Below are 26,511 nucleotides of genomic sequence, written 5' to 3'. Positions count from 1 at the left end.
AGAGACGATCAGATTCAGCTTCAGACCAAACCAACAACTTCCTGTGAGTGAGTCCAGCTACAACACTGCTGCTTCAACCTGCTGACACTCCACACACTGAAGGTGAGTTTGACTAAAACCTGGACTCAGAGTCACAGTAAACTTCAGTCAAGTCAGTAGAGGAGGGAGGGGAGCCATGACTGACTCTACTTCCTGTCTGCTGTGTTTTCAGCTTCACTCACAGACTAAATGGCTTCCAGACCAGAGGAGGATCTCTGCTGTCCGGTCTGTACGGAGGTCTTAAGAGATCCTGTTGTTCTGTCCTGCAGCCACGGCTTCTGTAAAGACTGTTTGAAGAGCCGGTGGAGAGAGAAACAAGATCCACTGTGTCCAGTTTGTAAGACAAGATCTTCAATGAATTATCCACCTCTTAGTCTGGCGTTGAAGAACCTGTGTGAGAGCTTCTTACAGCAGAGAGAGCAGAGATCTTCAGAGGCTCTCTGCAGTCTGCACTCTGAGAAACTCAGACTCTTCTGTCTGCACCATCAGCAGCCAGTGTGTCTCGTCTGCAGAGATTCAGAAAAACACACCGACCACAGATTCAGACCCATCGATGAAGCTGCTTCACAACTCAAGAAGGAACTTGAGGAAACTCTGAAGCCTTTAAAGAAGAAGTTAAAGGGTTTTGAAGAAGTTCAGGTGAAGTTTGATCAAACAGCAGAACACAGTAAGGTCCAGGCCCGACACACGGAGAGGCAGATTAAGGACCAGTTTAAGAAGCTTCACCAGTTTCTAGAAGAGGAAGAGGAGGCCAGGATGGCTGCACTGAGGGAGGAAGAGGAGCAGAAGAGTCAGAGGATGAAGGAGAAGATGGAGGCTCTGAGCAGAGAGATAGCAGCTCTTTCACACACAGTCAGAGCCACAGAGGACGAGCTGAGAGCTGAAGACGTCTCATTCCTGCTCAACTACAAGGCTGCAGTGGAAAGAGTCCAGCAGCGCCCCCTGCTGGAGGATCCACAGCTGGACTCAGGAGCTCTGATAGACCAGGCCAAACACCTGGGCAACCTGACCTTCAACATCTGGAACAAGATGAGGGACATGGTCTCCTACAGTCCTGTGGTTCTGGACCCAAACACTGCTCATCCAGGACTCATCCTGTCTGAAGATCTGACCAGTGGGAGACGAGAAGGAGAAAAACAGCAGCTTCCTGACAATCCAGAGAGGATTGATTACATCTACTCTGTTCTGGGCTCTGAGGGTTTTAACTCAGGGACTCACAGCTGGGATGTCCAGGTTGGAGACAATACATGGTGGACACTGGGTGTGTTACCAGAGTCTGAGCAGAGGAAGGGAGACAACATGTGGTCTGGAACATGGATGTTGTGGTTTACTGGAGATAAATACGTAGCAAAGTCACCATCAGTTCCAGACATTGATCTCTCAGAGCAGAAGAAGTTCCAGAGGATCAGAGTGAATCTGGACTTCAACAGAGGAAAACTGTCGTTCTCTGATCCTGATACTAACACACACATACACACGTTCACAGACACTTTCACTCAGAAGATGTTTCCATATATTGAGACTTATGTTAACCTCCCACTGAAGCTGTTACCAGTGACGGTGTCAGTGACAGTTGAGCAGAGCAGTTAGAGATAAAGAGGACGATCATATTTATCATGTTGTTTAAAGAGAAAAATCAGTTAATTTAACTAGAGCTGCAACAAATAATCGATTATTAAATAAATTGTTTAAATTGTTTTATAAGAAAAAAAGTCCAGATTCTCTGATTCCAGCTTCTTAAATGTGAATATTCCTGGTTTCTGTCTTCTAGAAAAGCATCAGTGAAGAATAAACAGGTAAAAAGTTTTTACTCCTGACCTCAGTGTAGTTTAGTTTTTAACCAATAGAGGTCACTACAGACCAGTTCAAACACACTGAGGGTTGGTTTTTATGGGATGTTTGGGCATACAGTGTACACATGACACAATAATAATAATTCATATATAAAGTAAGTATGTAACATGTCTATAAGAATGAGTTCATACTGTGAGCTCTGACTGATTGATCTGTATCAGTACTGAAAGATTATTTTAAAACCAGTCATAGTACAAGATGTTATAATAAACAGTCACAATAATCTGTTTTGTGTCATGAATATAAACTAGAAAAAGCATTTCCAAGAATGGAAATGCATGTGTATGCTGAAATCACCTGAACGCCATTGCTGAAGAAATTGTTGAAACAATGTTGAATTAACTGAAGAAACTGCTGAGGCGATGTTGAAAAAGGCTAATAAACAGTCACAATAATCAGTTTTGTGTCATAAATGTAAACTAGAAAAAGCATTTCCAAGAATGGAAATGCATGTGAATGCTGAAATCAGCTGAACGCCATTGCTGAAGAAATGCTGAATGAGCTGAAGAAATTGTTGAAACAATGTTGAATTAACAAAAGAAACTATTGAGGCAATGTTGAAAAAGGCTAAAGCTGAAGCATAAAACTTGAAGACTGAGAGATGAGTGTCTTTCTGTGAGCGAAAAGCAGTAGAAATGCTAAAAAGGTAGAAGAAACTGTTGAAATACTGCATATGTAACGGTTGAAGAGTTTGAAGAAAGAAAGATGTACACCTGATATACACACCTAATATTAAATTATTTGATTTTTCCAATCCGTCATTACAAATCATCATCTTGGCCTGGCTTGTTTTTACCCATTTATGTTTTTTAGCGGCAGACTGAAGAAGAGACGATCAGATTCAGCTTCAGACCAAACCACCTGTGAGTGAGTCCAGCTACAACACTGCCGCATCAATCTCTCTTTCTCAGTTTAGCGCTACACTTGATTCAACACTTTCAACTATTCAGCTATCATCAGACATTCCTGTACATCCTCTCTTTGTCAATTTCTTTGCATAATTTAGCATGGCTTAAGCAATGGCTTTCAGCAATCATGCGCATTTTCCTTACGGAAATGCGTTTTCTAGTTTTTAGTTCTTCTCCAGATGATAAAATGTCAAAAGTTGAAAAGCGATTCTTGTTTAATTACATATGTGAAAAGTTTGTATCTGTCCATTTGAAATGATCTAAAATGTATCAACGTGTCAGTTCATCACAACAGCTGAATGTTCACATGTTCCTGTTTTTCATCAACATAATAAAATTTTGTCTTGACTTGGATTCATATTCAGCTCCGTCTCCTGCATCTACACAACAATAAATATTGTGGAGTAGTTTCAGTACAAGTTCCTCCAAACTGAGCTGGAATCAAAGTCCGTATTTAGTATAAATTTAGTTCCTTTAAGTTGTAACTGAAGCTCATCCTGCAAAAGTTTGATAAAAGCTGCGTTTCTGTCATCATGGTGTCTTGAACTCATTTCAAACTAAACAGAGCTGCTGCATCATCCTGCTCAACTTTCAGTTTGACAAAGCTCCGCCCCCTCACATGGCTCATAAACCAGGAAACTGCTGCACTTCCTCTTCAGTCCCAGACTCAGAGCGGCAGACTGAAGAAGAGACGATCAGATTCAGCTTCAGACCAAACCAACAACTTCCTGTGAGTGAGTCCAGCTACAACACTGCTGCTTCAACCTGCTGACACTCCACACACTGAAGGTGAGTTTGACTAAAATCTGGACTCAGAGTCACAGTAAACTTCAGTCAAGTCAGTAGAGGAGGGAAGGGAGCCATGACTGACTCTACTTCCTGTCTGCTGTGTTTTCAGCTTCACTCACAGACTAAATGGCTTCCAGACATGAGGAGGATCTCTGCTGTCCGGTCTGTACGGAGGTCTTCAGAGATCCTGTTGTTCTGTCCTGCAGCCACAGCTTCTGTAAAGACTGTCTGAAGAGCTGGTGGAGAGAGAAACAAGATCAACTGTGTCCAGTTTGTAAGAAAATATCTTCAATGATTGAACCACCTGTTAGTCTGGTGTTGAAGAACCTGTGTGAGAGCTTCTTACAGCAGAGAGAGCAGAGATCTTCAGAGGCTCTCTGCAGTCCGCACACTAAGAAACTCAGACTCTTCTGTCTGGACCATCAGCAGCCAGTGTGTCTCGTCTGCAGAGATTCAGAAAAACACACCAACCACAGATTCAGACCCATCGATGAAGCTGCTTCGAAACTCAAGAAGGAACTTGAGGAAACTCTAGAGTCATTAAAGAAGAAGTTAAAGGATTTTAAAAGAACTCAGGTGAAGTTTTATCAAACAGCAGAACACATTAAGGTCCAGGCCCGACACACAGAGAGGCAGATTAAGGAGCAGTTTAAGAAGCTTCACCAGTTTCTAGAAGAGGAAGAGGAGGCCAGGATGGCTGCACTAAGGGAGGAAGAGGAGCAGAAGAGTCAGAGGATGAAGGAGAAGATGGAGGCTCTGAGCAGAGAGATAGCAGCTCTTTCACACACAGTCAGAGCCACAGAGGACGAGCTGAGAGCTGAAGACGTCTCATTCCTGCTCAACTACAAGGCTGCAGTGGAAAGAGTCCAGCAGCGCCCCCTGCTGGAGGATCCACAGCTGGACTCAGGAGCTCTGATAGACCAGGCCAAACACCTGGGCAACCTGACCTTCAACATCTGGAACAAGATGAAGGACATGGTCTCCTACAGTCCTGTGGTTCTGGACCCAAACACTGCTCATCCAGAACTCATCCTGTCTGAAGATCTGACCAGTGTGAGAGTAGGAGACAAACAGCAGCTTCCTGACAATCCAGAGAGGATTGATTATTACCCCACTGTCCTGAGCTTTGAGGGTTTTAACTCAGGGACTCACAGCTGGGATGTCCAGGTTGGAGACGGTACAGACTGGGCACTGGGTGTGATAACAGAGTCTGTGGAGAGGAAAGGGTCCAACATACAGTCTGGATTGTGGGTGTTATGGTTCGATGGAGATACATACAAAGTAAAGCCACCATTAATTCCATGGACTGGTCTCCCAGTGCAGAAGAAGAAGAAGTTCCAGAGGATCAGAGTGAATCTGGACTTGAACAGAGGAAAACTGTCGTTCTCTGATCCTCATACTAACACACACATACACACCTTCACACACACTTTCACTCAGAAGATGTTTCCATTCATTAACACTAGTGATAACCTCCCAGTGAAGCTGTTACCAGTGAAGGTGTCAGTGACAGTGGAGCAGAGCAGTTAGAGATTAAATAATCATCAACTATTCTGATAATCTAATAATCAGTTTGAGTAGTTTTTTAAGAAAAAAAGTCCCAATTCTCTGATTCCAGTTTCTTCAATGTGAATATTTCTGGTTTCTTTGTTCTTTTATCACAATAAACTGAGTCTCTCTGTTTGTGGACAAAACAAGACATTTGAGGACGTCGTCTGGTGGTTTGAGAAACACTGATTGATGTTTTTCAACATTTTTTAAACCATTTTATTGACCAAACAACTAATTGATAAATCGTTTAAATAATCAAGAGATTAATCGATAATGACAATAGTCGTTAGTTGCAGCCCTAAATTTAACCTGTAAAACTGCACCCGTCCTCCTGCTGTCTCAGTATTACTTTTCCTTTTTCTACGACTTTTCACATGTAAAATACTTTCACTCTTTTTTGAGTAATTTCACATTATGTTCGTTATTATGTCTTTGTGTGGAGTGATGAGCAAAAAATGATAAATTACTTTCAATCAACATTGGATTAGTATATCATTGACCAATCTTTATTTTAAATTCCTCTCCAGATCAATTTTTTTAAAGGCATTTTCTATCAATAAACAATACTTTTTATTGAGGTCATGGGTTCGATTCCTGCCTCAGTCATGTCATTGCTTGACTTATGATTCCAATTTTGTAATTCACTGGAATGGGCATTATACTTTGTTTGAATTCACCAAAAAATAGTCACAAGTCACAGAAAAGTCCTCCACTTACTTGATGTGGCTCATTTCTACTCTATTTTTTTTTTAAGCAGAAGTCAGTGAGCCTCTTATACACAGATTTCTTTTACCCTTCTCTCATTGAATGTAACTATGGTGAAGTGGTTAGATCACTGGGCTGAAGACCTGAAGTTTGCTGGTTCAAATCTTGCCTCCTCTGTTGACTTCTGATAACTTGCTTCATGTTGAAACTGCTGCTCTCAGCCTGAAATTCACAGAAATTTTAATTGTAAGTCATTCAAGCTTGACTCTCAAGCTTTCTTGGTGTTGACACAGTGTGTTTCCAACAGGTGCAGCTTTGGGCTCGTTAACTTCAGAGTGAGACAGAGTGCAGCTCATCAACAGACAACAGTCTTTGCAACTGTGTGTACACTGTGGCTTTGAGGCAGAGTGAAAGTCTACTGACCATGAGGTTGTGGGTTTGATTCCTACCTTGGTCAAACTTTTGTATGGTGATCAGTCACTGCTTGCACTATTTGCTAATGCTGCAACAGCGTTCAGCTGCTTTCAGCATTCACACGCATTTCCATCAGGAAATGCTACTTTATCTAGTTCATATATAAAATATGTATGTAACATGTCTATAAGAATGACTTCATACTGTGAGCTCTGACTGATCTGTATCAGGACAGGATTATTTTAAAACCAGTCATAGTACAAGATGTTATAATAAACAGTCACAATAATCAGTTTTGTGTCATAAATGTAAACTATAAAAAAAGAATTTCCAAGAATGGAAATGCATGTGAATGCTGAAATGAAATTGTTGAAACAATGTTGAATTAACTATAGAAACTGCTGAGGCAATGTTGAAAAAGGCTAATAAACAGTCACAATAATCAGTTTTCATGTCATAAATGTAAAATAAAGGGCGGCTCCAACAGTTTAAAATGTTTTATTACAGTTTCAGGGCTCAACAACAAAGCGTCGTGTCAATCACCCTCTTCTCTACCGTCCTTTAAATGCACAAGAGAAAAAAAACAAAAAAAACAATAAAACACAGATAGTGAATCACCGATCGATACTGATCAATACTGTCTAACACTGGTTCACAGAGGGTTCATGTCTTTTTATTTATCATTATTATTATTATCAATAACACATTTTTGGTTGTTTCTTTCTACAGGGAGCAGGTGGAGGTTCAGGTGTGGAGGACGGGGGGCGGGGCTTAGACAGAACCACTTCCTGTTTGTAGCTCAACCAAATCTGTGTGTGTGTGTGTGTAGGTGTGTGTGTGTGTGTGTGTGTGTGTGTGTGTAGGTGTGTGTTACAGGACGGTCTCAGCACAGTGAGCCTGCAGATGTCTGTACAAGTCTCTGTGTGTGTCAGGTGTGAGGGGGCGGGGCCTGTGTTGCTGTTGATGTTGTTGTTGTTGTTGTTGTCGTCGTCTGGAGTGGAGGTCCGACTCGTTGCTGTCCGACGACGACTCCACCTGGATTCGGACCCGGGGCGGCGGCGGGCGAGGCGGCGGCGGCGGGCGGAGCGCTGCGGTGACGTCACCCGGGGGGAGGAGGAGGAGGCTCGTCTGGGAGGGGACGGGGGAGGGGGGGCAGGAGATCTTCAGGTGCAGAGTGATGCTGAGGAACAGTGGAGGAGGGGGGAGGGGAGGGTTACACTTTAAAGGGATAGTTCAACATTTTGTCAAACTGGCCCATCACCATAATCCCTATAGTCATAGCAGTAGGTTTGTTACCTTTAATTGTCGGTGTAAGCTATTTTTAGAACGGCGGAGCAGAGCCGTGAGCTGCTCAGAGCTACGCTACGGAGGCTCATTATGGGATTTCTTGGTTTCCCTCATCAAACTCATCAAATACACAATCCAACAACTCCACAACGCTCTGGTGGACAAGTTGTGAGCTGCACATTCACCACGCTATGAGATAATAACACAACGTTACCACACAGAGTTGTTTTAGAGGGAAATTCATGCAAAACTGCTGATACACGTTGCCTTCAGGGACAGTTTTTCATCATCAGTCTCTGTATTTCCCTCTACAACAACTCTGTGTGGTAACGTTGTGCTGTGTCCGTGAGCTGCTCTGAGCAGCTCACGGCTCTGTTCCGCCGTTCTAAAAACAGCTTGCACCGACAAACTGCTATGACTATAGGGATTATGGCAATGGGCACAATTTGACTAAATGTTGAACTATCCCTTTAAGTCTCCATCTCACATACACACACACACACACTCTCTCAGGTGTTTTCTAAAGAAACAACCAAACCAGTGAAGAACCTGCTCTGTTCAAATCAGCGTCATGTTCATCATCACAGACGTAGTGACTTATTTTGTCTGATGGTAAATTTCATTTCCATGAGATGAAGTTTTCCAAGTTCCTTCTGAACTCCGACTTCTTTACAATTTACAACGGTGAGAGCGGAGCTGCTGCTGCATCCACATGGATAACTCCGTTTGCAAAAACCGAGTTATGATAAAAACTTCCAGATCGTGAGCTGTCATGAGTTTTTTGATCGTCATCTATTTCAGTTCTGCTCGTCGTAGAGTCCCCAAATTTACACATAAGGTGTGTTAAAGTGTCTATTTTCATAATTTAAAAAAAGGCAAAAAACATAAAAGTACGTTATTGGCACTCAACGCATGGGAACGAAAAATGTAAAATTACGTAGTTGGCACTCAATGAGTTAATATATGACCAATTCTTAATCGCCCAGGGGAAATGTTTGAAATATTCACATCATGAATTGTCATCTATACCAAATGTTTGCGTTTATTTTAATCGTTTTTTGTTTTGTTTCACTTTTTTTTTTTTATTAAAAATGACACGCTAACATTTAAATTCCTACCAATTCAATGTTACCTTAGTTAAATGGACCAGTATCTGAACATTCACCTTTATTTTTGCCGCCACATCTGCCAATAAGGTTCCAACATCATCTTTTTGGGAATGTGACGGTATTTAGGAACCTTTTTACGATTAACTGATTGTGGCGTTTAATACCACGATTAACTGTGAAAACAAGTAATGGTGACATCCCTATAATAATATTATCAATAATAATGACAACGATCGGTCTAGACGGTGATTCAGGTGGAGACACAACAGGAAGTTACAGGTGAGAGAAGGAGAGCAGGGCGAGCTAGAGCAGAGGTTTTCAAACAGGAAGTCGCATTTTTCTTTTTAAAAACAATAAATCTCCAGATCAGGATCCACAAGAACAAACTCTCTGAGAGTTTCCTCAGTTTGACGTCGTCTCAACGTTGTTTTTTTAGAGGGATAGTTCACCCAAAATTCAAATTTCTACTCATTATCTCCTCCCCCTCATGTGGACTAAGGGCTGGGAGAAGTTTCAGAGTCCTCACTGCAAAAACTCAAAATCTTACCAAGAATATTTGTCTTATTTCTAGTCAAAACAAATCTCATACCTAAAATAAGTATATTTATACATATACATACATAGTTATACATTAAAAAGTAGCTTGTTTTTAGACAATTTTTACTTATTTCAAGCAGATTCTCACTTGAAATAAGTAGAAAAATCTGATAGTGGGGCAGTTTTTCTTTCTTATTACAAGCAAAAAAAACTTCCTTTCACTGGCAGATTTTTCTACTTATTTCAAGCGAAAATTTGTTTGAAACAAGTGAAAATGATCTAAAAACAAGTAAATTTTTAGGTGATGAGTCTTATTTAAAGTGGAAAGAGATTAGTTTTGACTAAAATTGAGATATTTTGACAAGAAATAAAACAAATATTCTTGGAAAGATTTTGAGTTTTTGCAGTGCTCCATGCAGCACTGCATGTCCATATGACGGTTGACGGTTTAAACAAGTCTATATTTTAAGCTTGTTTGTAGTGGAAGCTCCCAGTGTCTCAGTTCACTGCTTTGCCTGTGTCTGTGCAAATATCACGTGATTTGAACTGACCGGTGGAACAATTTCTCATGTTGGGGCTTCAATACAAGAGGGACATTACACACGAGCAGCATGGAGGTATTTGGATGTTTTTTGGTGTGTCTTTTTGGACGAAGAAAAGTGAGCTCCGTTCTCAACCATTATGGACAAATACTGCTTTCTCCCAGCCCTTAGTCGACATGAGGGTGAGTAGATGAGTGAAATTTCAATTTTGGGAGAACTATCCCTTTAACGAGCAAATTTATTTATTTATTTTTTAAACCAAAAACATAAAATAATGACGTCACCACCCGGCGGGACGGATTCTGTGGATTAAAGTCGGACTCAACACTTTGAAAACCTCTGACCTAGAATCTGTACAAGTGATTGAATATTGATCTGTACACAGTCCTCAGTGTTTCTGTACAGGAAGCTCTTCAAAATAAAACGTCTAAGATCATCGTCGTCATATAAATACAAGTGATGCAGCAAACTGAGCAGAGTGTGTGTGTATGTGTGTGTGTGTGTGTGTGTGTGTGTGTGGTCATGTCTGCTCCCAGCCCGTGTGTGTGTCCGGTGCGTGGATCAGGTCGCTGTAGGGAACGTGCAGCTTCAACACACAGTACCTGCGGTCTAGTTCGTTCTGGTCGGACGTGACGGTCGAGTACGGGTTCGTCTCCTGCAGACACACACACACACACACACACACGCACACACACACATACACACACACACACACACACACACACACACAGAGAAACCACATGCACAGAAACACAACAAGTATCCACAGGCGAGTACAAACACAGAAACACACACACACACACACAGATAATAATAAAGATGAACATGAGATTCCTACTTTCTTGCAGCATCGTCATTACATCTTCACGTTAATCGTCATGGTAACGACCGGTGTACATCAGCAACTTTATCATAATTAGCTCAAATCTACTGAAGCGTGTTGCATTCACTTGAAATTTAAAAAAAAAAAGCTGTTTTATGGATTTATTTTCTGACTTAATGAGAAACTCCGACCTGGAAGTAACGTACAGTATGTGAGGACGGATTTCAAAATAAAGGCGCTCCATCAGACTGTGAGTGACTCTCTGAGGTGGAGTTCTGTAATAACAGGTCTAGAGCTGCAACTAACCATTATTATCATTATTGATTAATCTGTTGATTATGTAAACGATTAATCAATTAGATGTTTGGTCAATAAAAGGTTTTAAAAAGTTGAAAAACATCAATCAGTGTTTCTCAAACCACCAGACGACATCGTCCTCAAATGTCTTGTTTTGTCCACAAACCAAAGAGAGACTCAGTTTATTGTCATAAAGGAACAAAGAAACCAGAAATATTCACATTGAAGAAGCTGGAATCAGAGGATTTGGACTTTTTTTCTTTAAAAAAACTACGCAAACTGATTATTAGATTATCAGAATAGTTGACGATTAATTTAATAATCGATTATTGTTCAATTCATCAATTACCGGTAATTGTTGCGGCTCTAAACAGGTTGTTTCCTCTCAACATCAATCTGAATCTACAGGGAACACAGTGACAATAAGAAACATTAGTGTCGTTAGGCTTTTACTTTGAAAACCTACATCACCTTGCAAACTATGCAATGCAACTATGAATCAATTTTGGGAGGTGACCTTTATTTTGAAATCAGTCCTTATACACTCTTCCTGTCGTATTAACATGAAGCACAAAACAATGATCTAATAGATCTAATAGATCCATGATGAAGTGGAGGTTGACTCGACCACAGCGGTTAAACGTTACTTAAAGGTGGGAACTTCTCGCCGGATTTTAAAATCTCGTTAAGTCAGAAAAAATATGACTTTTTATATATTTTTTGTGTTTTTTTTTCATGTGAAAGCAACAGGCCGAGGAACAAATCCAAACAAATCCACCTGACACACAAACACCAACACTGCTGGGACAGAGGAGCAGCTACTCACAGTCACAGGTCTGGTTTTTTTGGGTGGGGGGAGTTACGTGGGTGGGGTCTGGGTCTGCAGCCTCCATGGGGGTCTTCACTGGAGGGGGGGGCGGAGCTGTGGGGCTGTGGGGGGGGGAGGGGGGGGTGACATCATCATGCAGGACAAACACACGGAGCATAAAGGACGAGGACGCACAAGTTTTATAGTTCTGTTAAAAACCATCTCTGTGTAGTTTTCCATCTCCTCTCTGGAGCTCTATAGTAACAACAGGTCGGTGGCAGCCAATCAGAAGAGAGGAGGAGGCTCTTATTTTGAAGGAGCACTAGTAGAAACATCTACCTTTATTTTGAAGGAGCTCTAGTAGAAACATCTACCTTTATTTTGAAGGACCTCTAGTAGAAACATCTACCTTTATTTTGAAGGAGCTCTAACCGAAACATCCATCCATCCATCCATTGTCCACCGCTTATCCGAGTCCGGGTCGCGGGGGCAGCAGTCGGAGCAGGGATCCCCAGACTTCCCTCTCCCCTGACACTTCCTCCAGCTCTTCCGGGGGGACCCCAAGGCGTTCCCAGGCCAGCCGAGTGACGTAGTCACTCCAGCGTGTCCTGGGTCTTCCTCGGGGCCTCTTCCCGGTGGGACATGCCCGGAACACCTCACAAGGGAGGCGTCCAGGGGGCATCCTATACAGGTGCCCGAGCCACCTCAGCTGGCTCCTCTCGATGTGGAGGAGCAGCGGCTCTACTCCGAGCTCCTCCCGGGTGACAGAGCTCCTCACCCTCTCTCTAAGGGAGCGCCCCGCCACCCTGCGGAGGAAACTCATTTCGGCCGCTTGTATCCGGGATCCCGTTCTTTCGGTCATGACCCAGAGTTCATGACCATAGGTGAGGGTGGGAACGTAGATCGACCGGTAAATCGAGAGCTTTGCCTTTCGGCTCAGCTCCTTCTTCACCACGACGGACCGATACAATGACCGCATTACTGTGGCCGCCGCACCGATCCGCCTGTCAATCTCGCGCTCCGTTCTCCCCTCACTCGTGAACAAGACCCCAAGATACTTAAACTCCTCCACCTGAGGCAGGAACTCTCCCCCGACCTGGAGGGTGCAAACCACCTTTTTCCGGTCGAGAACCATGGCCTCGGACTTAGAGGTGCTGATTCTCATCCCAGCTGCTTCACACTCGGCTGCAAACCGAAAGCTAACCGAAACATCTACCTTTATTCTGAAGGAGCTTTAACAGAAACATCTACCTTTATTTTGAAGGAGCTCTAGTAGAAACATCTACCTTTATTTTGAAGGAGCTCTAGTAGAAACATCTACCTTTGTTTTGAAGGAGCTCTAGTAGAAACATCTACCTTTATTCTGAAGGAGCTCTAGTAGAAACATCTACCTTTATTTTGAAGGGGCTCTAATACAAATATCTACCTTTATTTTGAAGGCGCTCTAGTAGAAACATCTACCTTTATTTTGAAGGACCTCTAGTAGAAACATCTACCTTTATTTTGAAGGACCTCTAGTAGAAACATCTACCTTTATTTTGAAGGAGTTCTAACCGAAACATCTACCTTTATTCTGAAGGAGCTTTAACAGAAACATCTACCTTTATTTTGAAGGAGCTCTAGTAGAAACATCTACCTTTATTTTGAAGGAGCTCTAGTAGAAACATCTACCTTTGTTTTGAAGGAGCTCTAGTAGAAACATCTACCTTTATTTTGAAGGCGCTCTAGTAGAAACATCTACCTTTGTTTTGAAGGAGCTCTAGTAGAAACATCTACCTTTATTTTGAAGGGGGTCTAATACAAATATCTACCTTTATTTTGAAGGCGCTCTAGTAGAAACATCTACCTTTGTTTTGAAGGAGCTCTAGTAGAAACATCTACCTTTATTTTGAAGGAGCTCTAGTAGAAACATCTACCTTTATTTTGAAGGAGCACTAGTAGAAACATCAACCTTTATTTTGAAGGAGCTCTAGTAGAAACATCTGCCTTTATTTTGAAGGAGCTCTAGTAGAAACATCAACCTTTATTTTGAAGGAGCTCTAACAGAAACATCTACCTTTATTCTGAAGGAGCTCTAGTAGAAACATCTACCTTTATTTTGAAGGGGCTCTAATACAAATATCTACCTTTGTTTTGAAGGAGCTCGAGTAGAAACATCTACCTTTATTTTGAAGGAGTTCTAGTAGAAACATCTACCTTTGTTTTGAAGGAGCTCTAGTAGAAACATCTGCCTTTATTTTGAAGGCGCTCTAGTAGAAACATCTACCTTTATGTTGAAGGAGCTCTAGTAGAAACATCTACCTTTATTTTGAAGGAGCTCTAATACAAATATATACCTTTATTTTGAAGGAGCTTTAATAGAAACATCTACCTTTATTTTGAAGGAGCTCTAGTAGAAACATCTACCTTTGTTTTGAAGGAGCTCTAGTAGAAACATCTACCTTTATTTTGAAGGAGCTCTAGTAGAAATATCTACCTTTGTTTTGAAGGAGCTCTAGTAGAAACATCTACCTTTATTTTGAAGGAGCTCTAATACAAATATCTACCTTTATTTTGAAGGAACTCTAATACAAATATCTACCTTTATTTTGAAGGAGCTCTAATAGAAACATCTACCTTTATTTTGAAGGAACTCTAATACAAATATCTACCTTTATTTTGAAGGAGCTCTAATAGAAACATCTACCTTTATTTTGAAGGAACTCTAATACAAATATCTACCTTTATTTTGAAGGCGCTCTAGTAGAAACATCTACCTTTATTTTGAAGGAGTTCTAATACAAACATCTACCTTTATTTTGAAGGAGCTCTGTTCAGGGTTTCATGACAGTAACAGAGATATAAAACATCTCCATCTTCGTCCTTTAATCAGAAACACTGTTACTTCAGGACGTAAAACAGGCAGGAAGACGCTAGCAGAGTTTGTAAAGGAGGAGGAGGAGGAGGAGGAAGAGGAGGAGGAGGAGGAGGAGGAAGAGGAGGAGGAGGAGGAGGAGGAGGAGGAGGAGGAGGAGGAAGAGGAGGAGGAGGAGGAAGAGGAAGAGTGTAGTAAGTGTTATACAGTGCCTTTTCAGCAGCACTGTGGGACAAAGAGGAGAAACGTCGAGTATTAGTCAGAGAACAAACAGGACACGGCCGATGGACCGACACACAGCGCCGTGACATCACAGACCGAGACTGCGTTCTGATTGGCTCACCTCCTCATCGCTCTCCGTCTCGGCCGCCGCCGCGGTCTTCTTCTCCTTGATCTTCTTCTTGTCGTCCTCCTTCTTCTTCTTGTCCTTGTCGGGCAGGATGTCGTCCAGCCAGGCCAGGTCGTGTTGGGAGAACATCAGGTCTAGAAGCTTCCTGACCACCATCAGACCCAGGATCTGAGAAAAAATCAATTAACATAAGTATCACGATATTTTATTTGACGATTTTTAAATTGATTTTGTTTTTTTTAATATTGTGCAATGTGCATTTGTTCGCCTTTTTTACATACAGAGAGTCCAGGTTTTGAAAAGGGTTTAAGTTCACTTTATAATGGAGTATGTTCATTTATAGGCTCCTACAGTGTTTGTGTGTAGATAAATGTTAAAGGGATACGGTAACATTTTTTATTTTTTCGTGTCTTGCCTCACTCCCGAGTCCATGACCAGCAGATAGACACCATCCTTTCGACTGTGCGTGCAGTAACAAGGGAGATAGAGCCATATCGCCCGTAATTAGCTTAGCTCAAACACTGGAAGTGTATGGGTAGTGTTAGCCTGCCTCCACCTAAAGTCGCTAACTAGCTTAGCTCAAACACTGGAAGTGTATGGGTAGTGTTAGCCTGCCTCCTACCTAAAGTCGCTAATTAGCTTAGCTCAAACGCTGGAAGTGTATAGGTAGTGTTAGCCTGCCTCCACCTAAAGTCGCTAATTAGCTTAGCTCAAACACTGGAAGTGTATGGGTAGTGTTAGCCTGCCTCCTACCCGAGCTGAAATCAGCAGTCAGAAACTGGTTTCATTTTTAGCTCTAAACTCTGTAAATATTTCACTTTATCCACATTTCAAACATGTTTAGGAGAGAAAGTAGCCGTTTAGATCAGCAGTGTGTCGTTAATTTGTCTAAATACCAGCTGTTTACAATTTTGTTGGGATGAATTTGGCGCTACTCAAGCTAGCCGTTGTGACCAACGCACTTCCGGTTACTTTCACAAAATAAAACACCCGTTGCCCTTTACATACAGAAAACCATGACGATAGAATTTGTGCTTTTACTCTGAAATAGGAAGCTAACCTATCCTCGATGTAGCTAGCTTGAACCAAAATAAAGCGTCTTTGCTTGAACCCCCTGTTTTGACCGATCTCGTCCCGTTAGCGGCATTTGACCGCTCAAGATGCCTTAACGGAGAGTTTTGTCAGCTCTGAGATGAAGATCGGCCCGCCGGTTTCCGTTTAGAGTTGCTGAAGAGTTTCTCTGATGACTTTAGGTGGAGGCAGGCTAACACTACTTATACACTTCCAGTGTTTGAGCTAAGCTAATTAGCGACTTTAGGTGGAGGCAGGCTAACACTACCTATACACTTCCAGCGTTTGAGCTAAGCTAATTAGCGACTTTAGGTGGAGGCAGGCTAACACTACCTATACACTTCCAGCGTTTGAGCTAAGCTAATTAGCGACTTTAGGTGGAGGCAGGCTAACACTACCCATACACTTCCAGCGTTTGAGCTAAGCTAATTACGAGCGATACGGCTCTATCTCCCTTGTTACTGCACGCACAGTCGAAAGGATGGTGTCTATCTGCTGGTCATGGACTCAGGAGTGAGGCAAGACACAAAGAAAAATGTTGACGTATCCCTTTAAAATGTAGCAATTTACCTCAGTCTATATCTCATTTTGTCAGAAAGGTTTTTTCTATACTCTTTTATTTTTGCCTCTTTTATGCAGTCCAGGCTTTTGCAAAGAGAGTAAACATATATATTGCTGCTGAATAAATCTTAAAAACTGACTTACATGTGATGTGCATTTATTTTTTGGGGAAATATGGTTCCTGGAATAGTCTGTAGAGAACTTAAAAATGCTGCAGACTAAAAATCGAGAAAATCGGCAATATCGTAGAATCGCAATTTAAATCGAATCGGCATCCAAAAAATCGTAGAAGAATGGAATCGGGAGAAAAGCGTATCGTCCCAGCCCTAATAATGATGATGATGATGATGCTGATGGTCTGCTGCTCGTCTCACCATGACGGGGAAGATGATGGCGAGGAACGTGGACTTGAGGATCCAGAGGACGGCGAGACAGACCATCTGGACCAGCGTGAAGAGGTGGACTCGTCTCAGAGGGACGTGACGCAGGAAGGAGAAGTCCGGCTGGTGTTTGGCCGGCATCAGGTACAACTTGATCCGCTCCCAGAACTGACACACACACACAAACACGCACACACATCAATGAGAGATAATGGCAATAGTTAATCAATCCTTAAGATATTCCTAAACACACACTTCTCCTGTTTTATTCTTAATATTTTATTAATAACACCATGTTTCTCCTTCTGCCACAGTAAAAAGGGACGATAGTCTCATAAACTATTCCTTTTTTTTTTTTTTTTTCATTGAATGACTATTTGATTATCCCAAAATCATTGCCCATCCCTAAAACATAAATATTATAAAGGCTGCACTGCAAAAAACTCAAAATCTTACCAAGAATATTTGTCTTATTTCTCGTCCAAATATCATTTCTAGTCAAAACAAATCTCATTCTACTTAAAATAAGACTCATCACATTAAAAAGTAGCTTGTTTTTACTTCTTTCAAGCTGATTTTCACTTGAAATAAGTAGAAAAATCTAGTAGTGGAGCAAGTTTTTCTTTCTTATTACAAGCACAAAAAACTTGCTTTCACTGGCAGATTTTTCTACTTATTTTAAGTTAAAATTAGTTTGAAACAAGTGAAAATGATCTGAAAACAAGTTAATAGTTTCATTTTAAGTGGAAAGAGATTAGTTTTGACTAGAAATGAGACATTTTGACAAGAAATAAGACAAATATTCTTGGAAAGATTTTGAGTTTTTGCAGTGTATTTTTTATTTTTATTTTTTTACATCAGCAGGTTGATTGATGTTTTTTTTTAATCATCTTGTGCCACAGATACCTGGATGCCGCTGAGCGAGGCCACGCCCATGTAGAGGAAGACTCCGTACAGCACCGGCATGGGGATGTACTGCAGAGGTCAGAGGTCAAAATGAGGTCAGAGGTTAAAGGGTTAAATTAAAGACGACGATGATGATGTGACGTCACAGAAACATTCAACCGGTCTGAGTGGACGCACCTGCAGGATGGGGGCGAGGAAGATGGAGAGTCCAGTCAGGACGAAGACCAGGATCCCTGTCAGCCTCTGCTCCCTGCACACACACACACACACACACACACACACACACACACACACATACACACACACACTTACAGTTTAACCCTCTCTGGTCGGTGTTGTTTTACTCTTTCACGTCTGTCTCCAGAACGCCGGATGAGAGCGACGTGATTCTTTTTTAATTGAAAGCTGGACACCTCGGTCTTTACAAAGAGTCGCCTGGTGAGTCTGTAGCTCACACAGAAGAGGAGCCGTCCTGCCTCAAACATCCCCGTCCATTTACATCCAGATGGTTGCTGTTGACATCTACACCTGCTTGGACACTTTGCATCTGCACTTTACACTTTCATGCTGTTTATTCATTGATTTATTACTTTTTAATCCTATTTTAGCTTCTTTTAATCTGCCCACTATGACTATGTGTTCTCTGTTGTCGTCCGTCTGTGTATTGTACAGTGTGTTTGAATGTCTCTGTGTGTGTGTGTGTGCATCTTCCTGGCTGCAAACCTGTTTTCCCTGTTGGGGACGTTAAAGATACTTTGACTGTTGCCTTGTATGACTGCGATTATCGGAAAATCAGCCGTAAATGCAACAAATAATAAATAAGATTTATACCATTTATGCATTTTACACAAGCTAAGACCAAGACATGAGCCTCATTCATATGGAAGGAGAAAGTTTGTTCGCTGCAGGAAACAAGATAGAAAAACCTGTACAGCCAATGGAAATGACAGACAAGTGTGGTATTATTGTAAATAATGTAAATAATATATTTTCTATCATAGTTAGAGCCCTTATTCTTTTTGCCCTGATCCACAAGACCCCACAGAACAGTTATATAGTGTCTAAAGACAAGTTTATGACAACAAATATACTGTATGTGAAATTTATTTTCTTTTTTTTAATTTTCCTTCCTTTTTCTGATCAAATGTCTTTTTCTACATCCATGTGACGCCACTACAGGATGAATATTTTATGAAATAAAGGACGTCAGTAACTTGATTGTTCATCACAGGGCTGAAGTTTAACAAGGATTAATACTAGGGTTGCATGGGAATTATGGGAATTTATGGGAAATTATGGGAATAATGGGAATTTATGGGAATTAACTGGAAATTGGGGGTAATTTAAACAAACTGTATCATATCCAAACATACATGTAAATAAATATTTTGTTTTGTCATAAGCAGACATCCATGCAAAATAATACAATTAAAAAACATGACATTTCAATAGATTTATCATGAATATTGAGTAAAATATTACTCATATACGTGTGTGTGTGTGTGTGTGTGTGTGTGTGTGTGTGTGTGTGTGTGTGTGTGTGTGTGTGTGAGCGTCCGACCTGACTCCCAGGAACTGCGGCTGCTCTCCCGGAGCGCTGGACTCGCTCTCCATCTTCAGGGAGTCGATGTGGGCGATGGAGATGACGGTGGCGGCCACGTACCAGGGCAGACCCATGAAGGAGCAGACGGCCATGAGCACGCCCACCCAGAACAGGTCCAGGTGGTAGCCACAGCCCTTCTGCACAATGGAAAAAAATAAAATAAAAAACAGTGAGAAGACACGTTTCTCTTCTTATTTTAACCATTGAACTCATCGTCACTTCATCTTTACTGTGTTTAAGTTGAAGTTAATTCCCTGTGCCTCTTTATTTTCAATCTGCCTCCTTTAAGTTAGTTTTTTTTTTTAGAAATATGTTTATTGATTTTCAATGTAGAGAAAAATGAAAAATAATATAAAATAAAGAAAAAAGGGAGAGAGAAAATACGTAGAGGAAAAAGAGAAGAAAAAGGGGAAAAAAGAGGAAAGAAACGATATTTCATGGTCATAAAATTAGTATCTACTATAGACAAAATATAAGAGCAGAAAACAAAAATTAAGTTAGATTTTAATTATGAAATAATACATGTTAGGGTTAGGGTCTTTAAAAAGATATGGGTCTACTGTTACAGTGAGGAACTCATATATACAACATGAATCCAACTTATATTACTTATATTATTAATGTGATATGTTTTATTCTATTTTCTTTTATCCTATTTAGTTGTATTTAGTTTTATTTCCCACTCTCTCCATATCCCACATCCTTACTCTGCCTCTTCTTATGATTTCAATCTATGAATTTTTGTACCTTATTTCTATTGTCTCTATTTGTTACTGATCACTTTGTTCTCCATCTCCTCAATTTTACTCATTTTTGCTCATATAACGTTGATTATGTATGCACTTTATCTCCTTTTTTTTCTCTCTGTTTATTTGTTAGCCATAGAATTTTGTTTTGTTGTAATTAGTGACAGGGGTGGAACTTATGTACAAGCCAATCGGCTTCGTTCCCTCCTTGCACCATTGAACATAAATGTGTGCTGAATAAATAAATATGTAATCTGAACCTGATTCTTTCTTTCTGTTATTCTAGTCTCTGTCTTGTTATCATGTCTCTATTAGCAGCACTATGTTGTATTGGAAACTTGCAGATGGAAATTAGCTCTTGAGCAAAATCTGGCATATTTATAACAAATTATTATTTTTTGTATGTTCATGAATATGCAGAGTCCCATTACAAATAAACTAATAAATGAAATGAAAATGAGAAAACAGCAGATATGATGAATATGATTCTGTATGTATGATTTAAAATAATAATTCATGTTCCTCGCCACATCAGTCTGTGTTTACTTCCTGTGGAGATAAATGTGAGTGTGAGTGTGTGAGTGTGTGAGTGTGTGAGTGTGTGGCGGTCGCCGACCTTCAGCTTGTTCTCCTTCCTGTTGACGATGACGGCGCTGATCTGCTGGTCCATGAAGATGAGGATGGTGACGAGGAGCGCCGGCACGAAGCTGGCGATGTACCACCACCACGGGTTCTTACCGAACGGCATCACCAGCCAGCCGCGGTCGGCACGCGTCGGCTGACAGACAGACAGAGACAGACAGGGGAGAGGGTGAGAGGGTGAACGGGTCAGAGGGTGAACGGGTCATAAAGGTCATTTAAACAACTGATCAAACATCTTCACATGTATATTAACGACTAAGCAGCTAAAACGGAGCAACATGCAGTGAAGGGAGAAGAACTCAGGTTATTTAACAAAATAAAAGTCTCTCCTTTTTTTTTTCTTTGCTTATGAGAATGATATTTATGTGTATATGTGCATATATGTGTGCGTGTATGCATGTGTATGTATGTACATGTATACTATATATCTGTAATCTTTCTGAATACCACTTGTAAGACAAGACTGTGCTGTGGGATCTGTTCTGGAGTTGGTGTGTGTGTGTGGGGAGGGAAAAAAACAAAACTGTATTATGTGACATGTGAATTTTTAAATATTAATAAAGATACATTCAAAAAAATAAATAAATAAATAAAAGTCTCAATAAAACAATGTAAACATAGTTTACAAAGGAGACTTCAAGTAACACGTTTAAAATAGTAAATTAACGTTCTTCCTGTTATATATCAGTTAAATTCTTAAAATATCACAATTAAGTTACCTACTATGGTTACAGTGTCATATTACTGTAAACTCTTTCCTGTATAACATTTATAAACTAGAAAAAGCATTTCCAAGAATGGAAATGGTGTGACTGCTGATAGCAACTGAACGCTGTTGCAGAATTAGCAAATAGTGCAAGCAGTGATCACCATACAAATGTTTGACCAAGGTCGGAATCGAACCCACAACCTCATGGTCATTAGACTTCCACTCGGCCTCTAGGCCACGGTGCACACACAGTTGCAGAGACTGTTGTCTGTTAATGATCTGCACACTGTCAACATCAAGAAAGCTTGAGAGTCAAGCTTGAATGACTTAGAATGAAAATTTCTGTGAATTTCAGGCTGAGAGCAGCAGTTTCAACATGAAGCAAGTTATCAGAAGTCAACAGAGGACAACTGGGAAAATAATTCACTATAATTGTTGTTGAGGCAAAATTTGAACCAGCAACCTTCAGGTCTCCAGACCAGCAAGCTAACCACTAGGCTACAGACAGAGACAGTATGTGAGGGGTAAAGAAAACCTTTGATAAGAGGATCACTGGCTTCTGCTTAAAAAAAAAAGTAAGGAATCGAACCCATGACCTCATGATCAATAAACCTTTACTCTGCCACTTCGCCACAGAGAGCACAGACATAAGCAAGTTGCCATTGTAATGTGATGATGTGCTGCAAACGGTGGCAGAAGCAATTAATGCGTCTCTTAACAAACACCTGTAACCAACTGGACTACAGACAGAGTTGTGGAGAACTCTCAGCATTAGGCTGAATGAGAGCAGAGAGCTCCCTGGCTGCATTTAAAAAATATTTTAAATTATTATCTAAGTCTCTTTGCATTTTTGACCAGAATTTTAGCCAGAAGACAAGTGTGGCTACAAAACTGGAGACAATAATTTGTCTAGAGTTTAATTTGCAGAAAAAGTTAAATATTTTAAAAAGTATAAATAGTTAAAAAGAGAAAAGTAACGCCGATAAAGTTAAAAAAAAGCTGCACGTTTTGATATATGAATTGTTGAAATAGCACAACACCTAACACACTAACCATATGGCCACAGAGAACCTGGGTTACAATGAGCTTTATACTATGAGGAATCAAAGACTGTCCAATGACAGCTGAATAATTGGAATCAAAAGTCAAGCAATGATGTGAAATGACTGAGGCAGGAATCGAACCCGTGACCATATGATCACTAAACCTTTACTCTGCCACTCGGCTACAGAGAGCACACTGCTTTCAAGACTGTTGTCATTCATTGTAATGTGATGATGTGCTGCAAACTGGTATGAGTAATCAAGGAGATAACAAACACCTGTAACCAATTGAAGGCGGGGGAGGAGAGCAGAATTCAACATAACATAACAAGAATTCTTCCCTTGGATTCGAACCAGTGACCTTAGGGTTGGCAGGCAGTTACCCTAACCCCTACACTACAGAGGAGTTGTCAAGAAGAGAGGTTGAGACTTTGATGAATGTGAGATTTTTCAATGATGCTTAAAACAAAAATAAATTAATATAAATTAGCCACACCAAGTAAGAAGAGGACTTTTTTGTGACCTGTGACTATTTTTTGGTGAATTAAAATGAATTAAAAAGCACTTAACAGCAAGTTACAAAGTTGAGCTCCTTCTCCTGCTGATGTGAAAAAAATGCATTGAGCTTAATGAGAGCAGAGAGCTCCCTGGCTGCATTTAAAAAATATTTAAAATTATTATCTAAGTCTCTTTGCATTTTTGACCAGAATTTTAGCCAGAAGACAAGTGTGGCTACAAAACTGGAGAAAATAATTTGTCTAGAGTTTAATTTGTGGCCATGCTGACAGTTTAGCCAGAAAAACTCTAGAATGTTTTTTTGCCTCTCTCCACTCTGACACCACTCTGGCTCTGCTCGTTAGACGCAATACACACACATTATAAAGCTGAAAAAAATCAGAAAAAGTTAAATATTTGAAAAAGTATAAATAGTTAAAAAGAGAAAAGTAATGCCGATAAAGTTCAAAAGAAGCTGCACGTTTTGATATATGAATTGTTGAAATAGCACAAAGTATGAAGGACTAGAAGAAGACCGTAAAAAGGCGGAAGAAAATGGCCAAACAGAAGAACAATAGTGTGACTGCTTCAGCAGTCACACTAATAAACATATAAATAAAATATTATTGCTTTGTATTATTGTAAAGTAAATGTACTTCCTGTACTTACAATGTCACATCATGTATTTGTAGTATCAAAATAAAAGCACTTCCTGTGGTTACATTTCTGGCTTTTACTGCTGTTATGATTGGATATCGTCTGATTTCACCTCTTTGTTTTTTTATTTTATTAAACCATATGAAGAGTTCCCAAGTCATAAATGTTATAAAACCACTGATTTAATGTCTGATATTTCATTATTTCATCATATTTCTAAATGTAAAATCTTATTAATCTGAAAAGTAAACAGTCAGATAAATGTAAACACAGTGTCGACATCACATGCACATCAAACACAAACCTACTGTTACACATGCAGAGAAGAAGAAGAAGAAGTGAGGGTGTGTTCACATGTTGCTGATCGGGTTTAAATGTGTTAACAAATAAAAATCAAATACCTTGAACTCGGTTGGAACGATTAGTTTGGGCGTGTCTAGACCGATCAACATGTCCAGACCCACAAAGGACATGATGGACATGAAGATGGAAAAATCACTGATCAGCTTCCTCAGCTGCACACACACACACACACACACACACACACACACACACATGAAGACACAGGTGGACAAACACAGATGTGGAGTGGGCGATTTACATGAAGAAACAAAGACAAGAGAAGAGGAAGGAGAATAGAAGATAAACTGATGAATAAAACACAGAAAAACTAATGAAATATAAAAACTACGGCTGTTTTCGAAACCGCATACTACCATACTGCCTACTACATACTGCGTTAGTATGTACTGTATACAAACCGAGACACACTACCGTCTTTGGTTACGGTTAGACGTCAGGGGAGCATTGCATTATGGGATACAGTACGCAGTGTAGACTGGTCAGATACATACTGGAGATATTTCCCGAATTTTTCACATACTGCAGATTTTGCTTTTGTTTGCATACTGCATACTACTGCATTTTGGCCAAATCAGTACGTACTAGCAGTATAGTATGCGGTTTCGAATACAGCCTTCGTCCACGCAGCGAGGTCAGAGGTCAGAGGTCAGGGGTCAGAGGTCAGGGGTCAGACCTTGATCTCCGTGGGAACGTGCAGCTTGGGCGTGTCCAGCTCCAGCAGCCGGTCCAGGCCACAGAAGAGCAGGATGGAGATGATGATGGAGAAGTCACTGACGAGGGAACGGAGCTGGAGGAGGAAGAGGAAGAGGAAGAACACGACATGCAGGAGAGAGAGAGAGAGGTGGGGGGGGGGGGGGGGGGGGGGGGGTTTGTGATGCAGGACAGAGAGGGGGAAGGGGGGGGGGGGGGGGGGGGTGATGCAGGAGGAGGTTTACAGAAGCTGAGGATGTTTCATGCAGATGTTCTTGAGCATTCAAAGTGAGTTTCTATATTTTTCTTATTGTGAACAAACCAACAGTTTCGTCTGAGCCTCTAAACTTCACCTGGTTCTGAGTAAGATGTAAATCAGAACATATATCACTGTATATATGTAGGCGTACATCTGTATGTTTTTATTTTTTATTATTTTAGGCTATTTGAAAATGGACAGTGTACATTAAAGCAGAAGTAAGCGATCTGGTCGTTTTGGCTAATGCTGCGTTCCAGGCAGGCTTTTGAAACCGTAAATTACAGCTTCAAGTCACAACTTACGACTTTGTAGCGTTCCAGGCAACCCACTCGTGTTTCTCTGACCTGTTTTACCGGTGAAAGTCACTATAACGACCACTCGTAACTTCTGACCCGTGAACTCGTACCACATCGAACTGGTACGACTTCACAGGTCGGAAAAACACGAGTTACGGGTTGCCTTGAACGGTTGCCTATAACAGTCCTCGTCCCTACGTCGCCACATTCAGGCGCATCCCTTGGCTGCACACACAGAGAGGACTGCCCCTTTATGCCGTTCTCTCTCCTCATTGGATAAAGGTTGTAGGATACAAGGAAAGTTTTCTCCTGGGCTCAGAGCAGAGCAGAGTGACTGACAGACCCGTGTTTCAGACCAAACACTCTATAGAAGTGATTGCTGTCGGAAGATACAACTATTAAGGACTTATATTAACACAAAAATATTGCTTACATCTGCTTTAAAGCCCCAGTGTTTAACTTATTTGTCTTTTTATGATCAAAAATCAAACCTGTCTTTCATAAATCCGTATTTCACTGAAGGTGAATCACAGCTGCTACAAATGAAAGCTTTCTGGTTCCTTAGAATGAGTTGTTACAAGTCGTTACAAATACATAAGTGGGCAACGCACCTAACCGAGGCGGCCATGTTGCATCGTGACCGCAGGTAACCACGGAAACGGCCTGTTAAAACTGTCACCACTGTGTAGTGTGAGGAAGGACGGAGGCACCGGTGTTGCATTCAGGTGCAGTCAGGCAGACGGCCATCGGCAAACCAACCGGATGTCATTTTACTCCACCAGAGAAAGACGGTAAAACAATACCACATCACCATGACAACATGTTGTCAGGCCTGTATTGTTTGGCCTCGTGCTGGCGGACCACTTGTTTATCCTGTTACATGCAGCGTCTGTTGTCTGTCTGACGTCTGCCCCATTTCACCTGAATGCAACATCAAGAATACGTTCAGATATGCAGCCGCACCGCTAGATGGGGGGAATTCCTACATACTGAGGCTTTAATAAAACATTGTAAAGACAAATGTAAATGTACCTGAGTTAGCTAAGATGCTAATTTTCATCACTATGTAGATATACAGCTCTGGAAAATATTAAGAGACCCCGGGCCGGCCCAAGCCTCCATGGGGCCCTGAGCTAAATTTTATTTTGAGGCCCTCTATTACTATCAATAATACCCATTATTAATCATGATATACACAGCTAGTATTAAATGATTTCTGGGGGT

At 40.9% G+C, this 26,511-nt stretch overlaps 3 protein-coding genes across 3 annotated transcripts; 2 read left to right on the top strand and 1 right to left on the bottom strand.

Moving 5' to 3' along the window:
* On the top strand, positions 1 to 1,629 carry LOC146976803 (nuclear factor 7, brain-like). The gene has a single exon (XM_085794294.1). The coding sequence runs from the start codon at positions 229 to 231 to the stop codon at positions 1,627 to 1,629; it is 1,401 nt and encodes a 466-aa protein (XP_085650420.1). The 5' UTR covers positions 1 to 228.
* A 2,087-nt stretch (positions 1,630 to 3,716) lies between these two features.
* Positions 3,717 to 5,120, top strand: LOC146976802 (E3 ubiquitin-protein ligase TRIM39-like). Its single transcript, XM_085794292.1, has one exon. It carries the CDS (start codon positions 3,717 to 3,719, stop codon positions 5,118 to 5,120), a length of 1,404 nt encoding a protein of 467 aa, XP_085650418.1.
* A 5,025-nt stretch (positions 5,121 to 10,145) lies between these two features.
* LOC146976801 (electrogenic sodium bicarbonate cotransporter 4-like) lies at positions 10,146 to 25,144 on the bottom strand. The gene is made up of 10 exons (XM_085794291.1): positions 25,124 to 25,144; positions 24,716 to 24,829; positions 24,081 to 24,194; positions 20,750 to 20,911; positions 19,346 to 19,524; positions 17,962 to 18,034; positions 17,785 to 17,853; positions 16,873 to 17,046; positions 14,861 to 15,034; positions 10,146 to 10,390 (listed from the first exon to the last, which is right to left on the bottom strand). The coding sequence occupies exons 1-10, from the start codon at positions 25,142 to 25,144 to the stop codon at positions 10,256 to 10,258; spliced, it is 1,215 nt and encodes a 404-aa protein (XP_085650417.1). The 3' UTR covers positions 10,146 to 10,255.
* Between the last annotated feature and the right edge of the window lie 1,367 nt (positions 25,145 to 26,511).

Source organism: Trachurus japonicus, chromosome 12 (genome assembly GCF_045865225.1).
Source record: "Trachurus japonicus isolate A0001 chromosome 12, Traja_1.0".
Classification (NCBI taxonomy): domain Eukaryota; kingdom Metazoa; phylum Chordata; class Actinopteri; order Carangiformes; family Carangidae; genus Trachurus; species Trachurus japonicus.
Note: the sequence above shows the minus strand (reverse complement) of the source record. Positions and strands in the feature narration are given on the sequence as shown.

Coding starts and splice junctions, on each gene's coding strand:
- LOC146976803 (XM_085794294.1), top strand. CDS start 229: ATGGCTTCCAGACCAGAGGAGGATCTCTGCTGTCCGGTCTGTACGGAG.
- LOC146976801 (XM_085794291.1), bottom strand. CDS start 25,144: ATGTACGCCTACATATATACA. Junction 18,035..19,345: donor CCGCAGTTCCTGGGAGTCAG/GTCGGACGCTCA, acceptor GTGTGTGTGCAG/GGAGCAGAGGCTGACAGGGA. Junction 17,854..17,961: donor TCCTCGCCCCCATCCTGCAG/GTGCGTCCACTC, acceptor TGACCTCTGCAG/TACATCCCCATGCCGGTGCT.
- LOC146976802 (XM_085794292.1), top strand. CDS start 3,717: ATGGCTTCCAGACATGAGGAGGATCTCTGCTGTCCGGTCTGTACGGAG.